Source organism: Hyperolius riggenbachi, chromosome 1 (genome assembly GCF_040937935.1).
Source record: "Hyperolius riggenbachi isolate aHypRig1 chromosome 1, aHypRig1.pri, whole genome shotgun sequence".
NCBI classification, from domain to species: Eukaryota; Metazoa; Chordata; class Amphibia; order Anura; family Hyperoliidae; genus Hyperolius; species Hyperolius riggenbachi.
In genome coordinates this window covers 615,033,010-615,058,190 of record NC_090646.1, presented here as the reverse complement: position 1 = coordinate 615,058,190, position 25,181 = coordinate 615,033,010, and the positions used below count along the sequence as shown (strand labels likewise).

At 43.8% G+C, this 25,181-nt stretch overlaps 1 protein-coding gene across 2 annotated transcripts in view; it reads left to right on the top strand.

The window, feature by feature from the left end:
* RAI14 (retinoic acid induced 14) overlaps positions 1–25,181 on the top strand; it is a 221,298-nt gene that overhangs the window by 182,731 nt on the left and 13,386 nt on the right. The window contains exons 11-15 of one of the 2 annotated variants that reach the window (XM_068250356.1): positions 1,856–1,942; positions 3,794–3,880; positions 8,892–8,946; positions 11,127–11,245; positions 17,098–18,603. In XM_068250356.1, coding sequence (XP_068106457.1) covers positions 1,856–1,942; positions 3,794–3,880; positions 8,892–8,946; positions 11,127–11,245; positions 17,098–18,603 — 1,854 coding nt within the window. The remainder of the gene's footprint in view (positions 1–1,855; positions 1,943–3,793; positions 3,881–8,891; positions 8,947–11,126; positions 11,246–17,097; positions 18,604–25,181) is intronic. The other variant, XM_068250364.1, reaches the window with a different exon arrangement.

Sequence of the window (25,181 nt, the reverse complement as noted above, 5' to 3'; positions counted from 1 at the left end):
GATAGAAACTGCCTCCGTACATGACTTTGTTCTGTTCACAAATGATCATGTTTGATTGCTTTAGTGTATTTCAAATGGTGTCTTATTGTATAATCGCAATCTGGTATTACTGCCACTCTTGTTTGTTGTTTAAAAGCAAATTTTGTTATATTGTAATTCTCCTTTAATTCATGTTATTATGTAAACCTATACCCCGTCCACACAAATAATTTGTTACTCCTTCTTCCTACCCCTTACCTAACGCTGTGAGGGGCCACTGCCCCAGAAAACTCCACAGATACTCACTAGTCAAGACACTGAGCATTTATATTGTGCTTTTCTCCTGGCAGACTCAAAGTCAGAGCTGCAGCCACTAGGGCGTGCTCTATAGGCAGTAGCAGTGTTCAGGTGGCCACTAATGGTCCAATTTCTAGCGAAAAATCCGGAAGAAAAATCGTTCACTACACCATCAACGAACCAATCTTTGTTTCCTATTTATCACAACCAATCAGCAGAATCCACATTTTGGTTTGACAAAAATCCACGATGGACGATTATTTTTTATAAATGTTCATAATTGATTGTACCCATCAACTGAGATTATTTTCAACCAATCCAATCAGAATTTCCGATTGCTCGAACGATTTTTTGCTAGAAATTGGACTGTTAGTGGCTACCTTTAGGGGGTCTTTTCCAAGGTCTCCTCACTAAATAGGGGCTGGCTTACCGAACAGGCAGAGCCAAGATTTGATTTTCTAGAAGGCGGGGCTTGGTAGTTGGACACTAACCATTTCCTCCTATTCTGAATGGAGGTGGAGGGTATACCTATGGTGGTAGTGACCCAGCAAGAAGAGCGCAGTGCTCTGTTCAGGTTGTGGTGTTGCAGTCAGTGGTACGGAGCCCAAAGTGGGAAGCTTGGAATTTTACTTTGCATGGAAGGCCAAGAAGGTCATTTGATCTGCAACTCATGTTTGACCCACAAACTTTTCATGGATTCTGAAGGCAGCCCCAATAGTGATACAGGGTTTGTGAGAGGGGTGTGGCCAGCCTGTCATTCCACCTTGCTCCAGTTCTTTCCTATGGGAAGGAGGTATGACCCAGGGAGGTGGGTAGCATTAGGCTGGTAAGAGGAGGTGACAGGCTCCTCCCCTCAGAGGGTGTGGTTACATTTACAAGAGCCCCAAACTTGAGGACTCCCACCTGCCTGTCCCGAATGCTTAAAAAAAACCCCAAAGAATTGGGCTTTAATCTATTGTACGTTAAAGTGAACCTGAACTCAGAACTGCCTCTCTACTCTAAAGGATAAGCAACAGCATAATAACATTTAAATAAAAACATTTCCTTGTTACAGTTGATACAAATTCTGCAATAAGCCTGCAGTGTGTCTACTTTCTGCTTTCATGGAAGCATACATAGGGTTAACATCCTGTGTTTACAAATTAACTACTCTACTGAGGCAGCCGGCTGACACAGCTGAGAGATCAAATTACAGTTGTAAAGTCACAGAAGAGGTGAATTTACACAGGCTAAACTCTCTAAATACATACAAGGTGTATTTCTCTCTATTTCCCCTCTGTCCTGTGCAAGAGTTCAGGTTCACTTTAATAGAATTTCTACTAGTGGCCACAATAGCTAAACTCTCTTCTGAACCTGCCTGTATTCATTGCTGCATGCAGAGCAAGAATGACCAGAACTGCATGCCGGCTCAGATAGCTCCTTATTTATCCAGATGAATGTAGAATACTCCTTACAGAAACTTGTGGTATCTGTATGCTAGCAGTCCTCCCCATAGCTGTGTAACTGTGTAGATACGGTCTTGCTCAGTTTCCACTAACCCAACTAACAACTCACTTTTTCTGGCCTATGGAACCTCCAGCATGATCACGTCAATAGATTAAGCTCAGACAGAAGCGGAACTCCCAAAAAACGCAAAGCACCGCCTCCTCCCATCAGCCCCGTACAGGTAATACAAACGGTACCGTGTGTCTTGTGTGTGTTTCTGAAACGGCTTTCCTCATAGAACTTCAGTGCATAGAACATAATACAGCTGGTGCCCATCTGAGGAACATTCATAAAACAGAGTATAGAATTAAAGCAAACCTGAAGTGAACATAAACTGATGAGATTAATATTTGTATATATAGTGCTGCTCCTACATAGAAATTTCCTGAAATCCCAGTTTTATTTAAATCTAAAAAAATAAGTTGACAATTTTTATTGTCTCACGGTGAATGGTGACAGTTTTTAATGTTTTAAGCCCTATTTTTCCCCGGATCGGGCCATACTGATCTGGCCACCTGGATCCGGGAAAACGGTCCGTTTTTACTGGCAGTGTGCTGTAAAATGTCCATTTTCCATAGATTCCTATTGTGCTGCAAAACCTTCTGTTTGGCCCAGTGCACACCAAAACTGCTAGTAGATCCTCAAAACGCTAGACTGGTTTTTGAAGCAGATTTTCAGAGCGATTCTAGGCATGTTCAGAGAGGTTTTTTAAACATGCCAAGCATTTTTGGGAGCGTTTTTGTGTAGCAGATTACAAATATTGTTACAGTAAAAGCTGTTACTGAACAGCTTCTGTAACAAAAATGCTTGGAAAACCGCTCTGATGTAGCGTTTTCCAGAGCAGTTTGAGCTATTCCTATACTTTACATTGAGGCAGAAACGCTTCTGCAAACCGCAAAAGTGCTGCAGGACCCACGTTTGCGGTTTGCTAGAAATCTAAAACCGCTGGTGTGCACCATCCCATTGAAATACATTAGCCAAGCATTTTCCAAGGCGGATCACTTCAAAAACCGCTCGGTGTGCACCAGGCCTTTGTGTTCCACTGATCGAAATGGTCTGGGAAATTAGGTCATTCAGCATTTTTTTGTCTGTTGAGCGGAACGGAAACCTGGAACCGTACGGCCGGATCTGCAGCTAAAAGCTGATGTGAACCGGGGCTAACAGCGCCAGTCTTTTTCATCTGTACCCTGCAGTCAGAATTGTTTCTCTACCATCCAAGAGTCTTATGGGGTGCAGTTATTTATCAGTAAAGGCGAATACACACGCCTGACTCAAGTTGGCTGAGACGGTCGATAACTACTGCCTCAGCCGATAAGCAGGCGTGTGTAGAAATAACAATAATGCAGTTTTAACTGGACAGCTTTTTGTATTGTCGAATACATTTTTGTGTTGTAGAAGATATTCTGTTACTAGTACAAAATACATTTTCAATTCAGATAAGGTGGAAAAACAAACCAAAACACCATGTTGATGATAAATGGTATTGAAGGCCCCCTTCCCTGCGTAGGGATGAATGTTCTAGCTTTGACACAAATGGTCTGTTTTACACCCATTTGCAAAAATAAAAAACAACTCCACCCAGCTGGTCTAATTTTGGGCAACATCTTTTGAAAGGTGTGATGATGATTCTTTGAGACAAAGACAGCCGATAGTGCCAAATGGATTAAAATTAACTGGTTCTGCTAACCAAAGTTATCATGTGTACGAGCAGCCTAAGTGTGGCGGTTACACACAGCCATGGGGGAGGGGTTTGTAAGGTACATGGTGAGTAGAGAGGGTCTGAGAGATACTAATAAATCTAAGCTGATACTGATTTTATGCTAATTATATGTAAATATATTTACCTTGTAACTACACCATTCGGTGCATTTGATGGGGCTATTACCCAGGTGAATACATTTTCACCAATTTGAAATGATTAGCATGGGCTTGACTATCCCTAAAGATGATGTCTCTATTGTGCGTCCAGTAATGTTCTATAGTGACACTCCATGTAGACAGTGAAGAGCTCTCTGTTTTCTTGTCATTATAGATGGGTGACGTATCCTCCAACTTGTCCTCAACATCCACTCCACTCTCAGCCAAAGGAGAAGTCTTCTTCCCAGAACAGGGAGCCAAGGTAATAACACAGCACCTCAAATACAGATTACTGACTGTCATTTTCAATGGACAAACACTGACTTAATCATTTATAAGTGAATATTGTAAAAAAATAAGCAATTTTATTCATTACTTTATTTCTACTACAGTTCCTCTTTAACCACTTAATGATATGCTGACTTATAAAAATCCTGCTAGAGCCTCTTAACCCCCTTGGCGGTATGAAAAATACCGCCAGGGGGCAGCGCAGCAGTTTTTTTTAATTATTTTTTTTTTAAATCATGTAGCGAGCCGAGGGCTCGCTACATGATAGCCGCTGCTCAGCGGCATCCCCCCAGCCCCGCCGATCGCCTCCAGCGATAGGCGATCAGGAAATCCCGTTCAAAGAACGGGATTTCCTGGAGGGCTTCCCCCGTCGCCATGGCGACGGGGCGGAATGACATCCCCGACGTCGGCGACGTCGGGACGTCATTGGGAGACCCGATCCACCCCTTGGCGCTGCCTGGCACTGATTGGCCAGGCAGCGCAGGGGTCTGGGGGGGGGGCCGCACGCCGCACGGGATAGCGGCGATCGGGCACGCGGCGGCGGCGATCGGGGTGCTGGCGCAGCTAGCAAAGTGCTAGCTGCGTCCAGCAAAAAAAAAATTATGTAAATCGGCCCAGCAGGGCCTGAGCGGCACCCTCCGGCGGCTTACCCCGTGTCACACACGGGGTTACCGCTAAGGAGGTTAATGGACCCAGGACGCTTTTATAAGTAAGACAGTGCTGCTGCCGCTGTCCGCGTGTACGCGTGCGCTCCCGCGGGTGCACGTGCATTCTCGTGCAGGTGCATGTGAAAGTAGTGGGGGGAAAAAACACCAAAAAAAAATACACCTTTATTTCCAAATGATAAATTGTCACCATACTTTGTACTAGGGACATAATTAAAATCTTGTGATAACCAGGACAAATAGGCAGATAAAATGTGTGGGTTTTATGTACAGTAGCAATGTTTATATTAAAACTATAGGGGATGAAATTGGAGAAAAAGTGTATTTTTTCATTTTTTCCTTGTATTTCTCTTTAAAATGCATAGAAAATAAAGTAATTACTGAAAACAAATATCAACCCTAAAAAGCCCAATTGGTGGTGAAAAAAAACAAGATATAGATCATGTTATAGTGATTTGTAGGGATTAAGCTATTGTCAAATGAAAGGGATGAGCACGGAAAGGTGAAAATCGCTCTTGTCCATTAGGGTAAAAACCGCCTTGGGGTGAAATGGTTAAAGTAAACCTGTACTGAAAAATGGGTCCCTAGGGGGTACTTACCTCAAGAGGGGGGGAGCCTCTGGATCTGACAGGCTTCCCCCGTCCTCCTCAGCCCCACGGTGGTCTCTATAGGCCCCTCCGAAGCCACAGTCGACAAATATACACATACCATATACACTCGAATACAAGTCGACCTCGTGTATAAGTCGACTTTAATATTCAACTTAGTTTTTTTTTTATTGACTTAGGTATAAGTCTACTCAGCAAAGTTAGTGGCTGCACTTAAAGCTCAGGAGGGGTTAATGACTGCACAAAGTATTGCAGCCATTAACCCCTCCTGACCCTTAAAGAGAACCCGAGGTGTGTTTAAAGAATGTTATCTGCATACAGAGGCTGGATCTGCCTATACAGCCCAGCCTCTGTTGCTATCCCAAACCCCACTAAGGTCCCTCTGCACTCTGCAATCCATCATAAATCACAGCCGTGCTGTGAGGCTGTGTTTACATCTGTAGTGTCAGTCTCAGCTGCTCCCCCGCCTCCTGCATAGCTCCGGTCCCTGCCCTCACCCCTTCCCTCCAATCAGCAGGGAGGGAAGGGATGCAGGCGGGGACTGGAGTTCTGCAGGAGGCGGAGAGAGCAGCAAACTGACACTATAGAGATAAACACAGCGAGCTCTGACAAGCTGTTTGTCAGCAGCGTGGCTGTGATTTATGAGGGATTGCAGAGTGCAGGGGGATCTTAGGGGGGTTTGGGATAGCAATAGAGGCTGGGCTGTATAGGCAGATCCATCCTCTGTATGCAGATAATATTCTTCAAACCCACCTCGGGTTCTCTTTAAGTGCAGCCAATACCTCCTACAGGCCACCAAGTGCTGCAATTATTCACTCCCTTTTATGCAGCCCAGTATTTCCCCCCTTGCTGCTTTTCTTGTTAATTGTTGTGGCCAGGACTATCAGACCTGTGTTTTCTTGGCATTTCCTTTCCTCAAAGTATCACTTACCACTGGGTATGTTGCTGCAAATGGGAATGCCACTATTAGTACACACATTACTCAGTGTGCCCAAAAGGGATATGTGGGGGAGCAGGCTGGTGTTGTACTTTGTACTGGTTGAACTCGATGGACGTATGTCTTTTTTCAACCGAAATAACTATGTAACTATGCCCAGTGTTGCCTGTGACTCGTGTATAAGTCGACCCCTATACTTTTATGAAGTGAATCAGATCTAAATTTCTAGACTTGTATTCGAGTATATGCAGTTTACCTGCTCCAGCGGAGGCGCAGCAGCGGCTCTCGGCTAGGATCAGGCAAGTGTGTGGCTGCATTTGTACTCATGAGTAGAACAGAAACTGTAATTTTTCAGCTATATGATAATAACACACCAATAAGTCTATCATCTCGTTTTCTGTTCTTTAGGGGTAAAATGTGACTCATCACTCACTTTCACATCACACAGTAACACAATCCTCTTCTTGTGTACAAATATAAACACCTCCCTCATTTTCTGATCTCATGACCCAAATTCAGCCTGCTATCTAATACCTACAAAGCTTTCTCAAGCGTGGCTCCACCATTCGTCACTAACATTCAGCTGTGACCCCGAATCCAAATTCCACTTTTACCAATGATCTTTGCAGACAGGACTTTTAATACATTTCCCTTCTTCTTGGGAACTCCATCCTAAAATCTGTGTGGCACTCACGCACCCTTGATACCTTCAAACAGAGCTTAACCAGCTGAGCGGTCTGGACGAGCTCAGCTCGTCCAACACCGCCAGCGGCTGCCGCTCAGGCCCTGCTGGGCCGATTTTAACGAAATAAAAAGCAGCACACGCAGCCGGCACTTTGCCAGCCGCGTGTGCTGCCTGATTGCCGCCGCTCTGCGGCGATTCGCCGCGAGCAGCGGCGAAAGAGGGCCCCCCTAGCCGCCTGAGCCCAGCGTAGCCGGAACAAAAAGTTCCGGCCAGCGCTAAGGGCTGGATCGGAGGCGGCTGACGTCAGGACGTCGGCTGACGTCGATGACGTCACTCCGCTCGTCGCTATGGCGACGATATAAGCAAAACAAGGAAGGCCGCTCATTGCGGCCTTCCTTGTTTATTCTGGGCGCCGGAGGCGATCGGAAGATCGCCTCCGGAGCGCCCTCTAGTGGGCTTTCATGCAGCCAACTTTCAGTTGGCTGCATGAAATAGTTTTTTTTTTATTTAAAAAAAACCCTCCCGCAGCCACCCTGGCGATTTAATCAGAACGCCAGGGTGGTTAAAGGACACCTGAAGTGAGAGGGGTATGGAGGCTGACATATTTACTGTATCTCCTGTTATACCATACCAGTTGCCTGGCAGTCCTGTTGCTCCTTTGCCTCTAATGCTTTTAGCAGTAGACCCTGAACAAGCATGCAAATCAGGTGCTCTGACTGAAGTTTGACTGCATTAGCTGCATGCTTGTTTCAGGTATGTGATTCAGACACTACTAGAGCCAAACAGATCTGCAGGGCTGCCAGGCAACTAGTATTGTTTAAAGCGGACCTGAACACAGAACTTCCTCTTTGCTCTAAAAGATAAGCACCAGTATAATAACCTTAAAAGAAAGATAAATATTTGTTGTATCTTACAGAACTCCTGCAATAAATCTGCAGTGTGCCTATTTCCTGCTTTCATGGAAACAAACAAAGGGTTAACATCCTGTGTTTACATATCAGCTGTGTGAGCTGAGAACTGTTGAATTTCTGTGCTGACACAGCTGAGAGATCAAATTACACTTGTGATTACTTGAAGATGAGGGGGGGGGGGGGTTAGGCAGGCTCTTCTCTCTAAAAAAAAAATCACTCAAAGGGTGCATTTCTCTCTGTTTTCCTTGTGTCCTGTGGAAGAGTTCAGGTCCACTTTAAAAGGAAATAAATATGGCAGCCTCCATATCGCTCTTACCTCTGGTGTCCTTTAAAAATTCACCTCTTCAAGAAAGAGTGTAGTCAGACGTGCAATTACTGACCTGCCTTTGTTTTTCTATGCAGTAAGGCACACATGACTGCCTTGTATGTGTATAACATATTGACTCCTATCACTTGAGATGATCAATGCATGGAGTTTGTATTTCTCCCTGAGTTTTTGCGTAGTTCCCCAGGTGTACTGCATTATTAGCAACTGTGGCCATGTGCAGTTTAAAGGGGAACTTCAGCCTAAACAAACATACTGTCATTAAGTTACATTAGTTATGTTAATTAAAATAGATAGGTAATATAATCTCTTACCCACCCTGTTTTAAAAGAACAGGCAAATGTTTGTCATTCCATGGGGGCAGCCATCTTGTTCATGGAGGCAGCCATCATTGTGGTTGAAAGGAGGCGACAGGGAGCATGAGACACAGTTCCAACTGTCCTGTGTCCTGATCACCCCTCCTAGCTGCACACGCTAGGCTTCAAATTTCAAATTTAAAATCTAGAAGAAAAAAAATTGGACCAAAACAGCAGAACGAGAACAACAACATCAGAAATCCCATCAACCTTTGCACAGCATCAGGGGAAAAATGCCCAGGCAATTTTCTTCTGTGCAGCTAAAAATAAGGCTTGGGCAAGAAAAACAAAGTTCTGATGCTGTGAAACTGTTAAAGAAACACCAAGCCTTTTTAGTGTTGCTGAGTCGATTTTTAGTCTGGAGGTTCACTTTATGGCGTGGTATGGTGAAACGTACACACAAAAATGTGTAACATGAGGTTTATAGTGTGAATGTGGCCCTAGAGCAGTTTTTGTTTTGTATATATATAATTTATGTCGTTTTTTTTCCCCTTCCAGGATGAAAATACGCCCTGCAGGCGAGACTACAGAGACAGACTGAGTGACAGCACAGGTAAAATATTATGCCAGAAGACTGCATCTACTAGTGCAGGCTTACAGTAGAAAATACAGTCAATTAGGTGTATAATGCTAGGTACACACAATGCAATTTTCTGACAGTTTTGCTGTCAGATCAAAGATATTCAACATGTCTGATCTGATTCCCGATCGATATTTTGCAAACGATTTTCCATTCACTTTTATGAAAAATCATTCGAAAAATCGATCGGAAATCAGTTTGAATGGTTTGGAAATAATCGATCTGAAAGTAAATCTGCCAGAAAATTGCATTGTGTGTACCTAGCATAACTTCCTGATTTGATGGAATGATTGTTGATCGTCCTCCATTCATAAATTGTAATAATGCAAGAGTGATAATAGGATAAGTCTGCACATGGCGCCCCTAAGTACCTTTTAGTTTTCCACGAATAGTGCTACTCCCCCACCATCCCACAGTTCATTGAGAAATCTACTTTTGAACCCATCCTGTATAGCTGCCTTAAAGTGAACATGTGTTTGGGAAATACGGCAGTGCGCAGAAGCCTATTTTAAAAATACGCTTTCCCGCTTGTGCGCGCAACGCTAACATTTTGGAAAACCCTGCGTCGCTATAGACTCACATGATTTCCAGTCTAACGCAGGTCGCTGCAGGAGCCGCGGGGATGTCCGTGCGATAGACAGGGCACTTCCGGCGCAGTGTACCGCAACGTGAGGAATGTGAGCTACCCCATAGACATAATTAAGCTACCTTGGGGTGCACTAAATTTACAGCACCGCCCCAGTATGAAAGGGCCCAGACTAGAGCCGGCTGAGGTTGCTCTTGTCAGGCGTGCGTACACAATCACAGGAGTACTGTGATCGTGTAGCCAGACTTATACCTGATCTGTATAGCCATGTGGCTGCTTTATTACATCCGAAATGTCCTGGGAAAGATTAGAGACCCCATTGAGGCATACACAGATGTTTTTCTTGGTTGCCTGGATTTAAGGTGCATACATCACATCATTAATCAACTTTGACCATTTCATTATTGATCATTGACAGACTTTGAATAATGTGAGCAGTTTGTGTAGGAAAGCTCTCATTTTACAGGGAAGAGGTAAAATTGGCCAATCATTGACTAATCAAAATTGGATGTGTGTACCAGGCTATAAGATTTAATCATTTAGCAGCCAATTTATTTAGAGGCTTGCAAGTGCCAGTTTATTTTAGTACATTTTTTCATTTTGTTAATTTCCTAGCTCCTAATTAGTACAGCTGTAATGTGTTTTTTTGGCCACTTGTCACTAGGGGGCAGTGTGAGACAATAAAAGAGTACTTCTGCTTTCAGTTTCTATCTTTTCTACTAGTAGAGAGAGAGAGAGAGATCAAAGCAAGCCAAAAATTTACAACACCAGTTCTGCTGGCTTAAAGAGAATCTGTATTGTTAAAATCGCACAAAAGTAAACATACCAGTGCGTTAGGGGACATCTCTTATTACCCTCTGTCACAATTTCGCCGCTCCCCGCCGCATTAAAAGTGGTTAAAAACAGTTTTAAAAAGTTTGTTTATAAACAAACAAAATGGCCACCAAAACAGGAAGTAGGTTGATGTACAGTATGTCCACACATAGAAAATACATCCATACACAAGCAGGCTGTATACACCCTTCCTTTTGAATCTCAAGAAATCATTTGTGTGTTTCTTTCCCCCTGCAGTTCTCATGCACTGAAGTTTCAGGCTGCTCTTTTCTTCCTGCAAACAGCTTTGCCCTTGTCTGTAATTCCTCAGTATGTGAAAGCCCAGCCAGCTCAGAGGACGATTTATCCAGCTTGTAAAAGATAAGAGAGAAGAGAGAAGCTGCCATAATCTAAATAACACACAGGCAGTGTGCATAGAGGGGCCTGGAAGGGGGAGTTCATAGCAGAACCACAACACTGAAGAACTTGGCAGCCTTCCAGACACAGGCCGACAAGTCTGACAGGGGAAAGATACATTGATTTATTACAGAGACTGTGATAGCAGAAAGTGCTGCAGTAAGCCAGAACACATTAGAATAGCTTTTGGAACTTGTAGGATGATAAAAAACAGGATGCAATTTTTGTTACGGAGTCTCTTTAAGACAAAAGCAGTGCATTACGGTATCTTAAAGTGAAATAACTTGCTTGTGGCTGTTAACAGGTTGACAGAGATGTAATGATTGTCTTTTTGCAGGGGAAGACAGCCTCCTCGATGTGAGTTCAGAAGTGGAACATGCGGATACTCTGTCACTGCTACAAGCTAAGGTGGCTTCCCTCACGCTGCTGAACAAGGAGCTGCAGGACAAATTACAGGTCGGTCAGTAAGGAAATCTGCTGTGTGAAAGTTTGTATGAAAAGTTCACGACCTGAGTAGGAAGGAGAATGTGAGAAATCTAGTGACGTTCCTTCTCAGGATGCCCTCCATCATGTCAATGTACTTTTTCCTGTAACCCGACATACTTCTCTTGCTGTGGAGAGCAGACTTCCTTTGTTTCCAGCCCAAGCCATATCACATGAAGGGGCTGAAATCCGGCTGAGGATTTTTTACACTTTTTTTTTACTTTTTGACAAACATTGGTCATTTGTTAAAGATGCAGCTGTGTAGGGTGATCGAAGAGGGACACCCTGAGAGAAAAAGCACAGAGAACATGGGAGCCCCAGTGGTGTAGTAAATTACAACAAAGAGTCAGCTGATTTAAACGGAACTGTAAACTAAATAAACAATAAGAGTTTCACTTACCTGGGGCTTCTGCCAGCCCCCTGCAGCCGACCTGTGTCCTCGCAGTCCTGGACCGATCCTCCGTTTCTCCGCCGCTGCTCACTTTTTTCCTGCAAGAGAAAATCTCTACTGTGCCTGCGCACTACACGTCCGAAATGAGGAGGCGCGTGGACAGGGCCACGAAGGCGCAGTTCCCCTGAACTGTGCAAAGTGAAAGTGAGCTGCGGCGTGGGACCAGAGCATCGGTGAGTGGCTGCGTGGGAACAAGTCAGCTGCAGGGGGCTGGCAGAAGCCCCAGGTAAGTGAAACTCTTATTTTTTTTATACAGCTTACAGTTCCAGTTTAAAGTGCATCCGAGATAAACTTTTACTCATTGCATAATTGTGTTCCTTTCATATAGTTTATAGGGCATTCCTCAAGCCAAATAATATTTTGGTTTTGTTTTAATACTCTAATTCCCTATAAACTAAACAAGCCTCGCCCACAGCTCCTTTTGTGCCTTGGCACTGTAGCAAGGGCTTATGGGAGCTCAGTCTGGGCAGGAGGAGGAGGTTGCTAGCCATTGATTTCAGAGGCAGAGGGGAGGAGGGAGGAGGAGAGGGGACTGAATTTACACACAGACAAACTGTGACAAACAGAACATGGCTGCCCTCATTGTATCACAGGAATAAATAATCATCAACTTTTGAAGCTGTTTGCCGCTAGATTTGCTGTGTAAACTATCTAAACTTTAGATAAGATATATAGACAAGTTACTTGTTATAGTTAGTTTTCCATCTCGGATCCGCTTTGAATAGAGAATGGTGCTCACAAACGAAGGTTGCAGGTGGACTGAAGGGAGGTGGAGAGCAACAACCCCGACTCCACTCGGGTGTCCAGAGGCACTGGATGCGGTTGCACTCTTAGCAAAGGATTCCAAGTTGGTTGTAAGGGTGGGAGAACACCTAACCAAAATAGAACACCCCTCCCAACGGAGGGTGGGTAATACAAGGGGGAAAGAGGCACCCAAATAATGATAACAAAAAGAAAAGGTTGAGGTGGCTTACCTCAAATGGCGACAAATTCGTATATAAGTTTCACACATTTTATTAAGCACTTGGCGTTGTGTTTCGTGGGTCCTCTGCACTTTGCTAGCTGCGCCAGCCCACTTCCTCAGGCCAAATACAGCGCCAAAGAAAATCTCAGCCTGTGTAAAGGACACCTTTGACAGGGCCTTACTACCAACTTGGAATCCTTTGCTCAAGGTGGCCATACAGCAGGCGACTTGGCAGCCAATCGACCATCCAATTTGATTATTATAATCGTATTGGGTGAAAATTGGTGCTGCCAAGTGCATGCCCGATCGACAAAGCAACTAATTTCTGGATGGAAATTGGTCGCATGGTCAATCGCGCATGCCACAAGATGTTGGGCCGAAGTTGATTGGTCAGGTGTGTGGCGATATAGCGGCCGATTTCGGATCGAGCGACAAGACAACGAACCCACCCCCGCTGCCATCGCAATGTATAAATGTGCCCCCATGTGCATTTATATATTACCTGTCCTGTAGCAGCCTCCGGGCGATGTCCTGTAACCTCCGGGTGGCTATCCATACACGCTACTGGCACCTAGCGTCTGACGTCAGACGCTATGCACCGACGTCAGATGCTAGGCTCCAGTAGCGTGTACGGAGAGCCGCCTGGAGGTACGGACACCATGCAGAGGCTACTACAGGACAGGTAATGTATAAATGCACACACAAGGGAAACATTTTACATTGGGGGCAGTGGCAGTGCCGATTCCCTGAAGATTTCATGCTGAAATTGGACAGGAATCGGCCTGTAGTGTATGGGCAGAATCAACAAAAAGACAAATTTATCTCTAATCACATTCGATTAGAGATAAATGTGTCTCTTTGTCGAATCTGCCCATAATCGTTAGGTCTTAAGAGTGCGACTGCATCTAGTGCTTCAGGACACCCATGTGGAGTTGAGGTTGTTGATCTCCACCTGCCTTCAGTGGTTGGTTGCCCACCTGCAACATTCGTTTGTGAGTACCACTCTCTACTTAACCATTTCTGCCGCCCGGACGTGAAGCTCACGTCCGGGCAGCTGCTCTGCTGCGGTGCCGAGCTTCGGCACCCTCCCGCGCGCGATCGCGCCCCCGTGCTGTCCCCCGGCAGCCCTGGGATCAGTGAACCGATCCGTGTCCCCAGCAGAAACACCGAAGCGCTCTTACAAGAGGCTTCAGTCTTTATGCACGTAAAATTTTCCGCGTCATCCTTGTGCTTCCCGTTAGTGAGAAGCACAAGGAGAAAAAAAATGCAAGGTGGCCATCTTGTGGCCAAATAGTAAAACTACATCTCGTTTATTTCCCACACCAAAATATTACCCAAATAAAAAATTTTTATGGAAAAAAAAAATTACAAAATTAAAAAAAGAAAGACATAAATAGTTACCTAAGGGTCTGAACTTTTAAAATATGCATTTGAAGGGGGTATACTACGAATTTTTTTAAAATTATAAGCTTGTAAATAGTGATGGATGCAAAACAGAAAAAATGCACCTTTATTTCCAAATAAAATATTGACACCATACATTGTGATAGAGACAAAATTTAAATGGTGTCATAACCGAGATAAACGGGCAAATAAAATACATAGGTTTTAATTATGGTAGTGAGGATTATTTTAAAGCTAAAATCGCCGAAAACTGAGAAGTAATGAATTTTTTTCCATTTTCTTTTTATTAATCCTGTTAAAATGCATTTATAAAAAAATAATTCTCTGCAAAATGTACCACCCAAAGAAAGCTTAATTAGTGGCGGAAAAAAACAAGATCTAGATCAATAAATTGTGATAAGTAGTGATAAAGTTATTGGCGAATGAATGGGAGGTGAAAATTGCTCTGATGCATAAGGTGAAAAATCCCCGCGGGCTGAAATGGTTAAATCAGCCGACTCTTTGTTGTGATCTTTTTTCTAACTGTTTTTTACCACAGTTGTATCATTATTTGGGCGCCTCTTTCCCCCTTGCATTTGTTAAAGAGGCACTGTTTGCAGAAATCACCTGACAGGACTTTGGATGCCGCCATCTGTGATAAATTTCAGAATAAATCAGGGTGTGGGAAGATCTTAAAATGGGCAAACACCAGCTAAATAATTTATATATGAATATTTAAAATAAGTAATTTTATTCATGATGTTATTTTCACTACAGTTCTTCTTTAAGGGACACTTGAAATGAAAGTGATATGGAGACAGCCATATTTATTTCCTTTTAAACAATACCTGTTGCCTAGCAGTCCTGCTGATCTATGTGGCTGCAGTAGTGTGTGAATGACACCAGAAACAAGCATGCAGTTGCAGCTAATCTTGTCAGATCTGACAATAATGTCAGAAACACCTGATTTGCATATGATTGTTCAGGGTCTGTGTCTAAAAGGATTATGCTGGGAATACACCATACACTTTTCTGTTAAGACCCATCTACACGATACGATTCTTTGTGCGATTCGATTACGATTCGATTAAATCCGACATGTCCAAACGGGATTCGATTCAATTCAATTTGCCATTGCAAAACAATGGCAAATCGAATCGAATCCCGATTGGACATGTCGGATTTAATCGGATCGTAAATAGAATCGTAATCGAATCGCACAAAGAATCGTATCGTGTAGATGGGTCTTAGCAGAAAAGTGTATGGTGTATTCCCAGCATAATGCTGGGAATACACAGCTCGATACTGAGACATTTAGATGGCTTGATAGATAATTTCCGACACTTCCAATCTCCCGCCCGATTGTTTCGCCACTCGATTCTGCATTGGGGACAATGGAAAAAGATAAGAAAAACGAGCGGAAGATAAGAGAATCGCCTGCAGAATCAAACAGAAAAATCAAGTCGTGTAAGCCCAGCATAAGAAGCAGAGAATCAGCAGGGCTGCCAGGCAACTGGTGTTGCTTAAAGAGACTCCGTAACAAAAATTGCATCCTGTTTTTTATCATCCTACAAGTTCCAAAAGCTATTCTAATGTGTTCTGGCTTACTGCAGCACTTTGTACTATCACAGTCTCTGTAATAAATCAATGTATCTTTCCCTTGTCAGACTTGTCAGCCTGTGTCTGGAAGGCTGCCAAGTTCTTCAGTGTTGTGGTTCTGCTATGCACTCCCCCCTCAGGGGGGAAAGAAACACACAAATGATCTCTTGAGATTCAAAAGGAAGGCTGTATACAGCCTGCTTGTGTATGGATGTATTTTCTATGTGTGGACATACTGTACATCAATCTACTTCCTGTTTTGGTGGCCATTTTGTTTGTTTATAAACAAACTTTTTAAAACTGTTTTTAAACACTTTTAATGCGGCGGGGAGCGGCGAAATTGTGACAGAGGGTAATAGGAGATGTCCCCTAACGCACTGGTATGTTTACTTTTGTGCGATTTTAACAATACAGATTCTCTTTAAAAGGAAATAAATATGTCCGCATCCATATCCCTGGCATCCTCATGGCTTCAGGTCCTTTGGTGTCCTCTGGGTCACCTGCGTTCTGCTGCTGCCCTCTACTGCACATGCAGGGTCCTGCACATGCGGGGTCCTGTCCACATCCCTTTTCGACCATGCTGCCATAGTCAGGAGAGTCCTGTGCATGTGCGGTACAATTCTTTAAAGAACTTTGCATGCGTACAATGCTCCCGGCAACCGGAGTGCAACTGAGGAATTGTGCGGACAGGATAGGTCAGGCACAGTAGTCCACGACTGGAGTTTTACTTGCAGATCTTTCATACAGGGAGGTAGCACAACAGAGGGGACCTTCAGGAGACCAAGAGACCTTAAAAACTACAGGGGGCCGGTAGAAGCTCCAGATAAGTAAAAATCAACTTTTTTGGTCCAAAATACGCAAAACATTCTTTTTTGTATTAAAAGTTTTTTTTATTGAGGTATTAAGTCACAAAAATTTGAAAGCACAAGCGTAGATTACAGTGGAGTATAACTTATCCTCCCACATAGGGTACATACACACAGATGTCATTGAATGTAAGTATGAACGAAGGGAGATTACCATGCATTGTCATGGTCATCTCCAAAGGCTGTTTTTAACATTGTGGTGAGATGTGATCGCGTGATCGCACTGCAACCAAAACACTGGTTTCTGATGTGAAACTGGCCTTAGGATCTTAAAATAATTTAGATTTTACTTTTTCACCTACTTTTTAATACCTGTTCAATTGCAAAACGCTAAAAATGTATTTTAAAGAGAGGATATACAATTAGTAGGAGGAAAAACATTAAATAACTTATTTATTGAATAAGGGTCTATGTATTTTTGAAATAACCTGTTATTGTTTTTACTTCTATTTTTCCCATATATTTATATGCTGCAAAAAATTAGACTTTATTTACAGTTGATTGTATGTGTCAATTTGTAAACTTTTAGCATGAGTTTTTACACTGTTTGTTCTCCGTATAGGAAAAAGCCAATGCTGAAACTGTAACTGATATCAGTTGTGACTCGTATCATTCTACACAAGCGGACTTGTCTTTTGCCAAAGATAGAGAAGAAAAGTCCTCGGCTGTTATTTCTGATAATTCAGACATTTCTTTTGAGTCCCAACCAGAAGTGACAAAGTATGAATGGAAAGTAAGGCAGCTTGAACAAACGATAGAGGAAATGCAGGTGAAACTAGAGGAGTCGGAAACGATAAGGAAGAACTTGGAGGCTCAGGTCCAGTTGGTGTCTTCAAGTGGCCATGCAGCTACTGAATCCTCAGAAGCTTCTCCTGAAACAGATGTCCAATCTCAGGGATCACTTGATGAACAAAATGAAGTAACACTAAAGCCAAATCTTCAAAGGATGTCCAAAGTGGACCCAGAGCTAGAAGAAGAAGGTATTGTAAGATCTAATGATGACAACACCATGGTTCTAGAGGAATTTGAATCACTTAAGAAAGAGTATCAAGAAGTCCTAGCTGAAAGTGAGAGAAAAGAAAACGAGATGAATGACTTACGGCACCAAATAGATGCTGTAACACAAAGCATCGTCAACCTTGTGCCCATAGAAAGACAAGAAGAGATGGAGAAATCGTATTGTGCCGTCATAGAAAAGTTGAACGTGGAGAACGGTGAACTGAACAAAAAGCAGGAAGAGTTACTAGGAGAAATAAAGAGTTTAAGAAAAGAGTTAGAGCGTCAGAAGGAATCTTTAACTTTGGAGAATGGACATGAGGAGGATGACAGGTCTACTGCGATAGATGAGTTGACCAGACAAGTGAGTGAGCTATCTTTGTTGTACAGTGAAGCCCAAGCTGAACTTGAGAAGACAAGGCAAGCTTCAAACGCCATCTCCTCTGACTTCATCCATAAAGATGAACACATGAAACTTTTGCAGGAGGTTGAGGAAAGTAAAGAGAAAGTAGAAACTGACTTGGTAGATCTGGCATCCCAGCATGCCAGAATATTAGAGGAACTATGTGAGTTAAAACAACAAATGGACAATAAAAGGGAAGACACGCCAGAGTCAGAGCTCGAGAAGGTTGTCAGTGGTTTGAAAAAACAGATTGAAAACCTGAAAGTGGACAAAAATGGACTGATGGGGCAACTGGCTTCTCAGGAGACCAAAATAAAGAGCTTGGAAGATGAACTACAGCAAGAAAAAGTGACTGTTCAGGAATCATCTGTAACTAAGAGGTTATTGGCAGAATGGCAAGTGTCTCTAGAAGATGAAATCAGCACGTTGTCTTCACAAATAGCTGATTTGTTGAAGGACAAAGAGCAGTTTTCTGTGGAAAATGGACAGGCTCAAAGGGAAATCACACAATTAAAAGAAGAGAAGGAAGTATTTGAGGGTCAGCTGACACTAAAAGAACAGGAAAATAATGAACTTTATATGAAATTTGAAAAACTACAGGAGGATTTGCTGGAAATGAAAAGGCTTACTGACAGTACGTCAAAAGTAGATGAAGACAAAGATAAGAAGGTTGGTGGTATTTCTTTTTTGTGTGGTGAATGTAGAAATTTTTAGTTGGAATGCAGGAAACCAAGGATGTTAAAGACATTCTCAACTTCCAAGGTAGCTAGTGGCCAAAACTGAGGATCTCTGAGCTTTGAACCTCCTATTCAACCACCATAAACTTACGAGATGTAAAGGTGGTTGGATCTTTGCTGTTTTTTCATATTTTGAGGTTATAGCACCTGCATTAGTAAGATTATTAGAAAAAGGAGAGAGAATTGCAAAATAAATGCTCGAAGATAGCAAAAGTGTACAAGCATATCTCACATGCTCAATGTTCCACTCCTCAGATGTCAACTGTGGCCAGCGGAAGACATCAACAAGGGTACGTGGGATATCTGGATTACAGAAAAGCTCTGTGTGCCGGGTGATAATGACAATGTGTTTCGACATACCAGTGTGTCTTTGTCAAGATCCACACTTGACAAAGAGACACTGGTGTGTTGAAACACGTCGGCATTATCACCCAGCACACAGAACTTTCCTGCACTTTGGACCTCCCACATACCCTTGTTGATGTCTCCCGCTTGCCATGCTTGACGTCCGAGGAGTGGAACATTATGCATGTGATATATGCTTGCACACTATTGCTATCTTGTATGTGCATTTTTTTGAAACTTGCAAACTGAATTAAAGGTATTGCACCATAGAAGTGCTCTTCTCTCTCCTTTTTTTTTGATACAGACACCTGTCACATCCCACCACTGAGAGCTGCTCTGGACGTTGCCTTTCCTCTTTTTATTGTCTGACACTGGCATTGGAGAACTGATTCATTTTGGAGATTATATCCTTTAGTCCTGGTTGTAACACAGAGCTTGCATATATTTGTCTATTAGAAAGATTATTACAGAGGTTGTGATGTTCGGCAGAATCGTATGGACAGAAATATGGAGGGATACAAATTATGACTGATTCTGTATTTAGAAATATGAGTTGATGATGATGATGATGGAGCCGACTGTCCCACGCTGTCACCTCCGCTCTCCACCGCTGTCACCGCATGGTGCAGAGGAGGACCTCGAGGTTGGCCTTACTGCGCCTGCATCAAGCGCCGCTGTCAATCACTGACACGTTGTCCGTGGCTTACTGCGCCTGCAGACAACATGGCCGTGATTGACAGCAGCGATTGATGCAGGCGCAGTAAGGGCGACCTCGAGGTCGTCCTCTGCACCGTGCGGTGACAGCGGTGGAGAGCGGAGGTGACAGCGTGGGACAGTCGACTGCAAGGGGCTGGAGAAAGCCCAAGGTGAGTAAAGCAGATTTTGTCCAATTTGCCTGATGATTCCTTTAATGAAGAACTCCATAACATAAATTGTAAATAGATTGGTGAATAAGATTTGATTTGTATACCCTTTTAATTTTATATTTTTTCCCTTTTAACCCTATAAATTACAATAACAAATTTAACTAGATGGTTATTTGTATTTAGCACATCTTGGTGTTTTCCTTTACATTGGTATTACATTGCAAAAATCTAAATTTTGAAAACCATAGTAATGTGTTTATTAAACACATCTACAGTATATGTTCCTGCCTTATTTATAATGATACGAGTAGTGTAAGTTATATATTCTGTACCTTCTTCCCCCGGCTCTTTGTCTTGCCATTGCCAGTGAAACAGGAAGAGGCTGACACTAAACTGGTTTGAGGTGGCTGATACGATTACTCACTTCACATTCTCTTAACTTTAGCTTATAACCTTGCTTTAATGTGTTAGGCCCCGTTCACACTTGCGTTCTGGGATGCAAACGGACCGGATCCGGATCGGATCTGGACCGGATCCGGTCTGTTTGCATCAGGCATGAATCAGGCTGCCATCCGGATCCGTGTGGTAAAAATAGCGGAAAAAAAATATTAAAATTGTTGGGGTGTGGGAGGTCAGCAGAAGGTGCACCTGTACAATCAGGTCCTCCGCTGTTTAGGGCCTCACCTCCACGTCAGACATACTGCCAAACAGCACCAGCACAAAGTCACTGCTGCTCCACTCCAGGAACGCTGTGCCCATGTGTCCCCATCCGAAATGGCCGCTAGAATACGCATAGAAAGTCTGGTGTTTGTAGCCAGTGTGTTCTGTGCTTTCCGTTCCCCATTGGTTTCTATTTCCAGATGGTGCAGTCAGGCTCCGGTCCGGGTGCGTGGGCCGGATGATCCGGACCCGAAAAATAGAGCATGTTGGAAAAGTGTCCGGATCCGATCCGGCTCCGTTCTGTACGGAACGGAGGCATGTGAACATCCGCATAGACTTTGCATTGCTATGCGGAACGTACGTTCCGTTTGTACAGTATACGGTCCGGATCCGATCAGGCGGATCCGGACAGGGAACGCTAATGTGAACCAGGCCTTACAGTGGTTGTTATTATTATTGGTTTATGAAGCGTCAACATATTCTGTGGCACTGTACAAAGTAAGAAACAAACATGTGGTACATACGGTAATAATACAGACAATGGTATGAACCAAATATAGACACTGGTACAAAATACAGAATTGCTAGACATGGTAATTACAGTGACAAATGTAACAGAATAAATACAATGTGTAACAAATTACAAAACACAAAATGAATAACAAATTCCAAGACACAGAAGGGTAAGAGAGCCCTGCCCTGACAGTATACTCCAGTGCTGGTTGAAACAGTGGGAGCACTCGAGTATTGGTCATCCGTTCCTCTTGTGCACATTTTGACACTCTCCACAACCAGGCTTGCACATGCATAAAATTGTGAAAAGAAAACATTTTACAGCTAAAACATTTTGCACCTTTTAGTAACACACTAAAGTTGTTTCCTGTTCCTACCAGCCAATTACAGGGCACTGCTGGGAAAAGGGAAGCAGAATCCCTCCTCAGAGATCCTAACATATATTGGCTGGAAATAACAGGACTAACTTTATCATCAAGGCTGCTGGCTGCTAGAGACCCCACTTTGTGCAACATGACAATTTATATCACCCAAGTTTTCTCCTAGGTGAAATTTTAAAACTTGTCAATAAAATGTCTATTAAACCCCCGGGGTAGCAAACAAATACCGTATTTTTCGGACTATAAGACGCTCCGGACTATAAGACGCACCCAGGTTTAGAGCATAAAAATCACGGAAAATAAAACTTTTAGTAAACCTGGTGCGTCCATGGTCCAGGAGCAACTTCTATGTGTTCTGCCCCAATTATTGTACCCCTTGTGCCTTCCTTGTACCTCTGGAGAGGGAAGACAGTGCTAGCAGGAGGGTGCCTCGCTGAAAAGATGCTGATTTTCATCACAAACGCCAGCAGATTGCTTGGAGCATTCTGGGCAAAACTTGAGCAGCAGCATTAAAACTGCAGAGGATTAGACTCTTCACAGGGATCCGATGTCCTCTGGTGTCCTGTCCCCCTGTCCTTGGCCCCCTCTGGTGTTGCTGTCCATCATCCCCCCTGACGCCTCTGCCCCTTTAACATAGATCCTGACACTACTGCAGATTACGGTAACCGCAGGTTATACACAAACCTAAGAAAGTGGCCGCACTGGTGTACAGTGTCCCCCTGTCCTTGGCCCCCTCTGGTGTCACTGTCCATCATCCCCCGTGATGCCTCTGCCCCTTTAAAATAGATCTTGAGACCGCTGTTGTCTGCTGTCCCCCTCTGTCTATCATCCCCTCGGGTGTACACTGTCCCCTTTGTCCACCTCCTCTGGTGTCACTGTCCATCATCCCCCGCGATGCCTCTGCCCCTTTAAAATAGATCTTGAGACCGCTGCAGATTAACAACAAGTTTCGGTACACAAACCTAGGAAAGTGGCCACACAGCTTCACATATCCCTCCTGCACTTTGGTATCATTTGCCTCCCCGACGGAGATCGCTGCAGATGACCGGCAAGTTTTTTCACTGCATGAGAGAACGACACACAGCTTCAGAACGCAATGTCCAATCAGGCGAGGGACGCTGCGCGAGGCAGCCAATCACAGCCTTCCCGATAGTCCTGAAGGCGGGACAAGGGCTCTCTCAGCGGGGCTGGTGATTGGGAGGAAGCAGGGAGCAGAGAGGGCTGTGATTGGCTGTCTCGCGCAGCGCCCCTCGCCTGATTGGACATTGCGTTCTGAAGCTGTGTGTCGCCTTCCCGTGCCGTGAAAAAACTTGCCGGTCATCTGCAGCGCTCTCGGTCGGGGAGGCAATTGATACCGAAGTGCAGGAGGGATATGTGAAGCTGTGTGGCCACTTTCCTAGGTTTGTGTACCGAAACTTGCTGTTAATCTGCAGCGGTCTCAAGATCTATTTTAAAGGGGCAGAGGCATCACGGGGGATGATGGACAGTGACACCAGAGGGGGCCAAGGACAGGGGACACTGTACACCCGAGGGGATGATGGACAGAGGGGGACAGCAGACAACAGTGGGGACAGAGGGAAGGACAGCGCCAGTCAAAAAATGTAGTATTCGGATTATAAGACGCACCAACTTTTTCCCCCCACTTTTGGGGGAGAAAAAGTGCGTCTTATAGTCCGAAAAATACGGTACTCAAAATAATTTTGATAATACTTTTCGGGCCTTTTTCCATTGCACGGTGCTAAAAAGTTAATATAAATCGAAGATGAAAAATATCTGATAGGAGAAAACGATGGTCCCTGGTGTTTTAAATGTCATTGCTCTGCTTGACTTATTTTGACTGAGAGGAAAATGCAGATTGCCCTTTTGAAATGCCAAGGAGGAGCTGTCCCGTCTGAAAAGGACCACTATCTCGAAAATGGTAAAATTTAAAGAGACTCTGAAGCCTTAATAAAAATGGCTTTTTTCCTTATATATAGCAGGGGCATGTGTGCCCCTGCTAAAACGCCGCTATCCCGCGGCTGAATGGTCCTTTCCCCTCCAAATCCCCCCTGCAAAAATTACGACCAACTTGGTCGTAGATTTTGCTATCCCTGTGCGCTTCCGTGTGAGGCAAGGCTATGAGCTGCAGCCCCGCCTCACACGCGTCTATCAGCGGCTGATCTCTGCCTCTCCCCCGCCCCTCTCAGCGAAGGCAGACTGAGAGGGGCGGGGGAGAGGCGGAGATCCGCCGCTGATAGACGCGTGTGGGGCAGGGCTGCAGCTCATAGCCCCGCCTCACACGGAAGCGCTCCCTAGGCCGCACAGGGGGGATTTGGAGGGGAAAGTATCCTCGTTCAGCCGCGGGATAGCGGCGTTTTAGCAGGGGCACACATGCCCCTGCTATAAATAAGGAGAAAAGCCATTTTAATTATGGCTTCAGACTCTCTTTAAAATAGATGTAAAAACATACAAATAAGAAGTTCATTTTTTTCCATAGTAAAATGAGCTATTAATTACGTTTCTCCTATCTTGCTGTCACTTTCAATAGGTAATAGAAATAGACAGGTTTTGGACTAGGCCATCTCTTCATGGGGGTTTTCTTTATTTTCGAATGCACTTAGTAAATGGCAGTTGCTGCGGACAACTGCTACAACTGCTAAGAAAATGTGTAAAGAGCAGGGAGGATGGCCAGCATCTTTATATAAAACCTTTTCAAGGAGTGTCTTTATAAAGAATAAATGCCATGCTGAGAATTCCCTATGAGGAGATGGACTAACCCCAAACCTGTCACTTCTGTCAGATTTCTACTACCTACTGTAAATGACAGCAACACAGGAGAAAAGTAATTTATGGCTCATTTTCATTTGAAAGAAACATACTTTTTATTTGTATGTGTTTACATGTATTTTACATTTTACCAATTTTCACGATAATGGTACATTAAAGAGAATCTGTATTGTTAAAATCACACAAAAGTAAACATACCAGTGCGTTAGGGGACATCTCCTATTACCCTCTGTCACAATTTCGCCGCTCCTCGCCGCATTAAAAGTGGTTAAAAACAGTTTTAAAAAGTTTGTTTATAAACAAACAAAATGGCCACCAAAACAGGAAGTAGGTTGATGTACAGTATGTCCACACATAGAAAATACATCCATACACAAGCAGGCTGTATACAGCCTTCCTTTTGAATCTCAAGAGATCATTTGTGTGTTTCTTTCCCCCTGTTCTCATGCACTGAAGTTTCAGGCTGCTTGTTTCTTCCTGCAAACAGCTTTGCCCTTTTCTGTAATTCTTAAGTATGTGAAAGCCCAGCCAGCTCAGAGGACGTTTTATCCAGCTTGTAAAAGATAAGAGAGAAGAGAGAAGCTGCTCTAATCCTAAATAACACACAGGCAGTGTGCATAGAGGGGCCTGGAAGGGGGAGTTCATAGCAGAACCACAACACTGAAGAACTTGGCAGCCTTCCAGACACAGGCCGACAAGTCTGACAGGGGAAAGATACATTGATTTATTACAGAGACAGTGATAGTATAAAGTGCCGCAGTAAGCCAGAACACATTAGAATAGCTTTTTGAACTTGTAGGATGATAAAAAACAGGATGCAATTTTTGTTACGGAGTCTCTTTAAGGTCTTGTTCACATTAGGCAACATGTATGGCCGTGTGCTTGGTACGCAAGTGCACACGAGCGCAAGCCATCCGCGTTGCCGTGCGCTGTGCTGCTGATCCCATTCATTATAGCGAACATTTTACAGTTCTACTAGT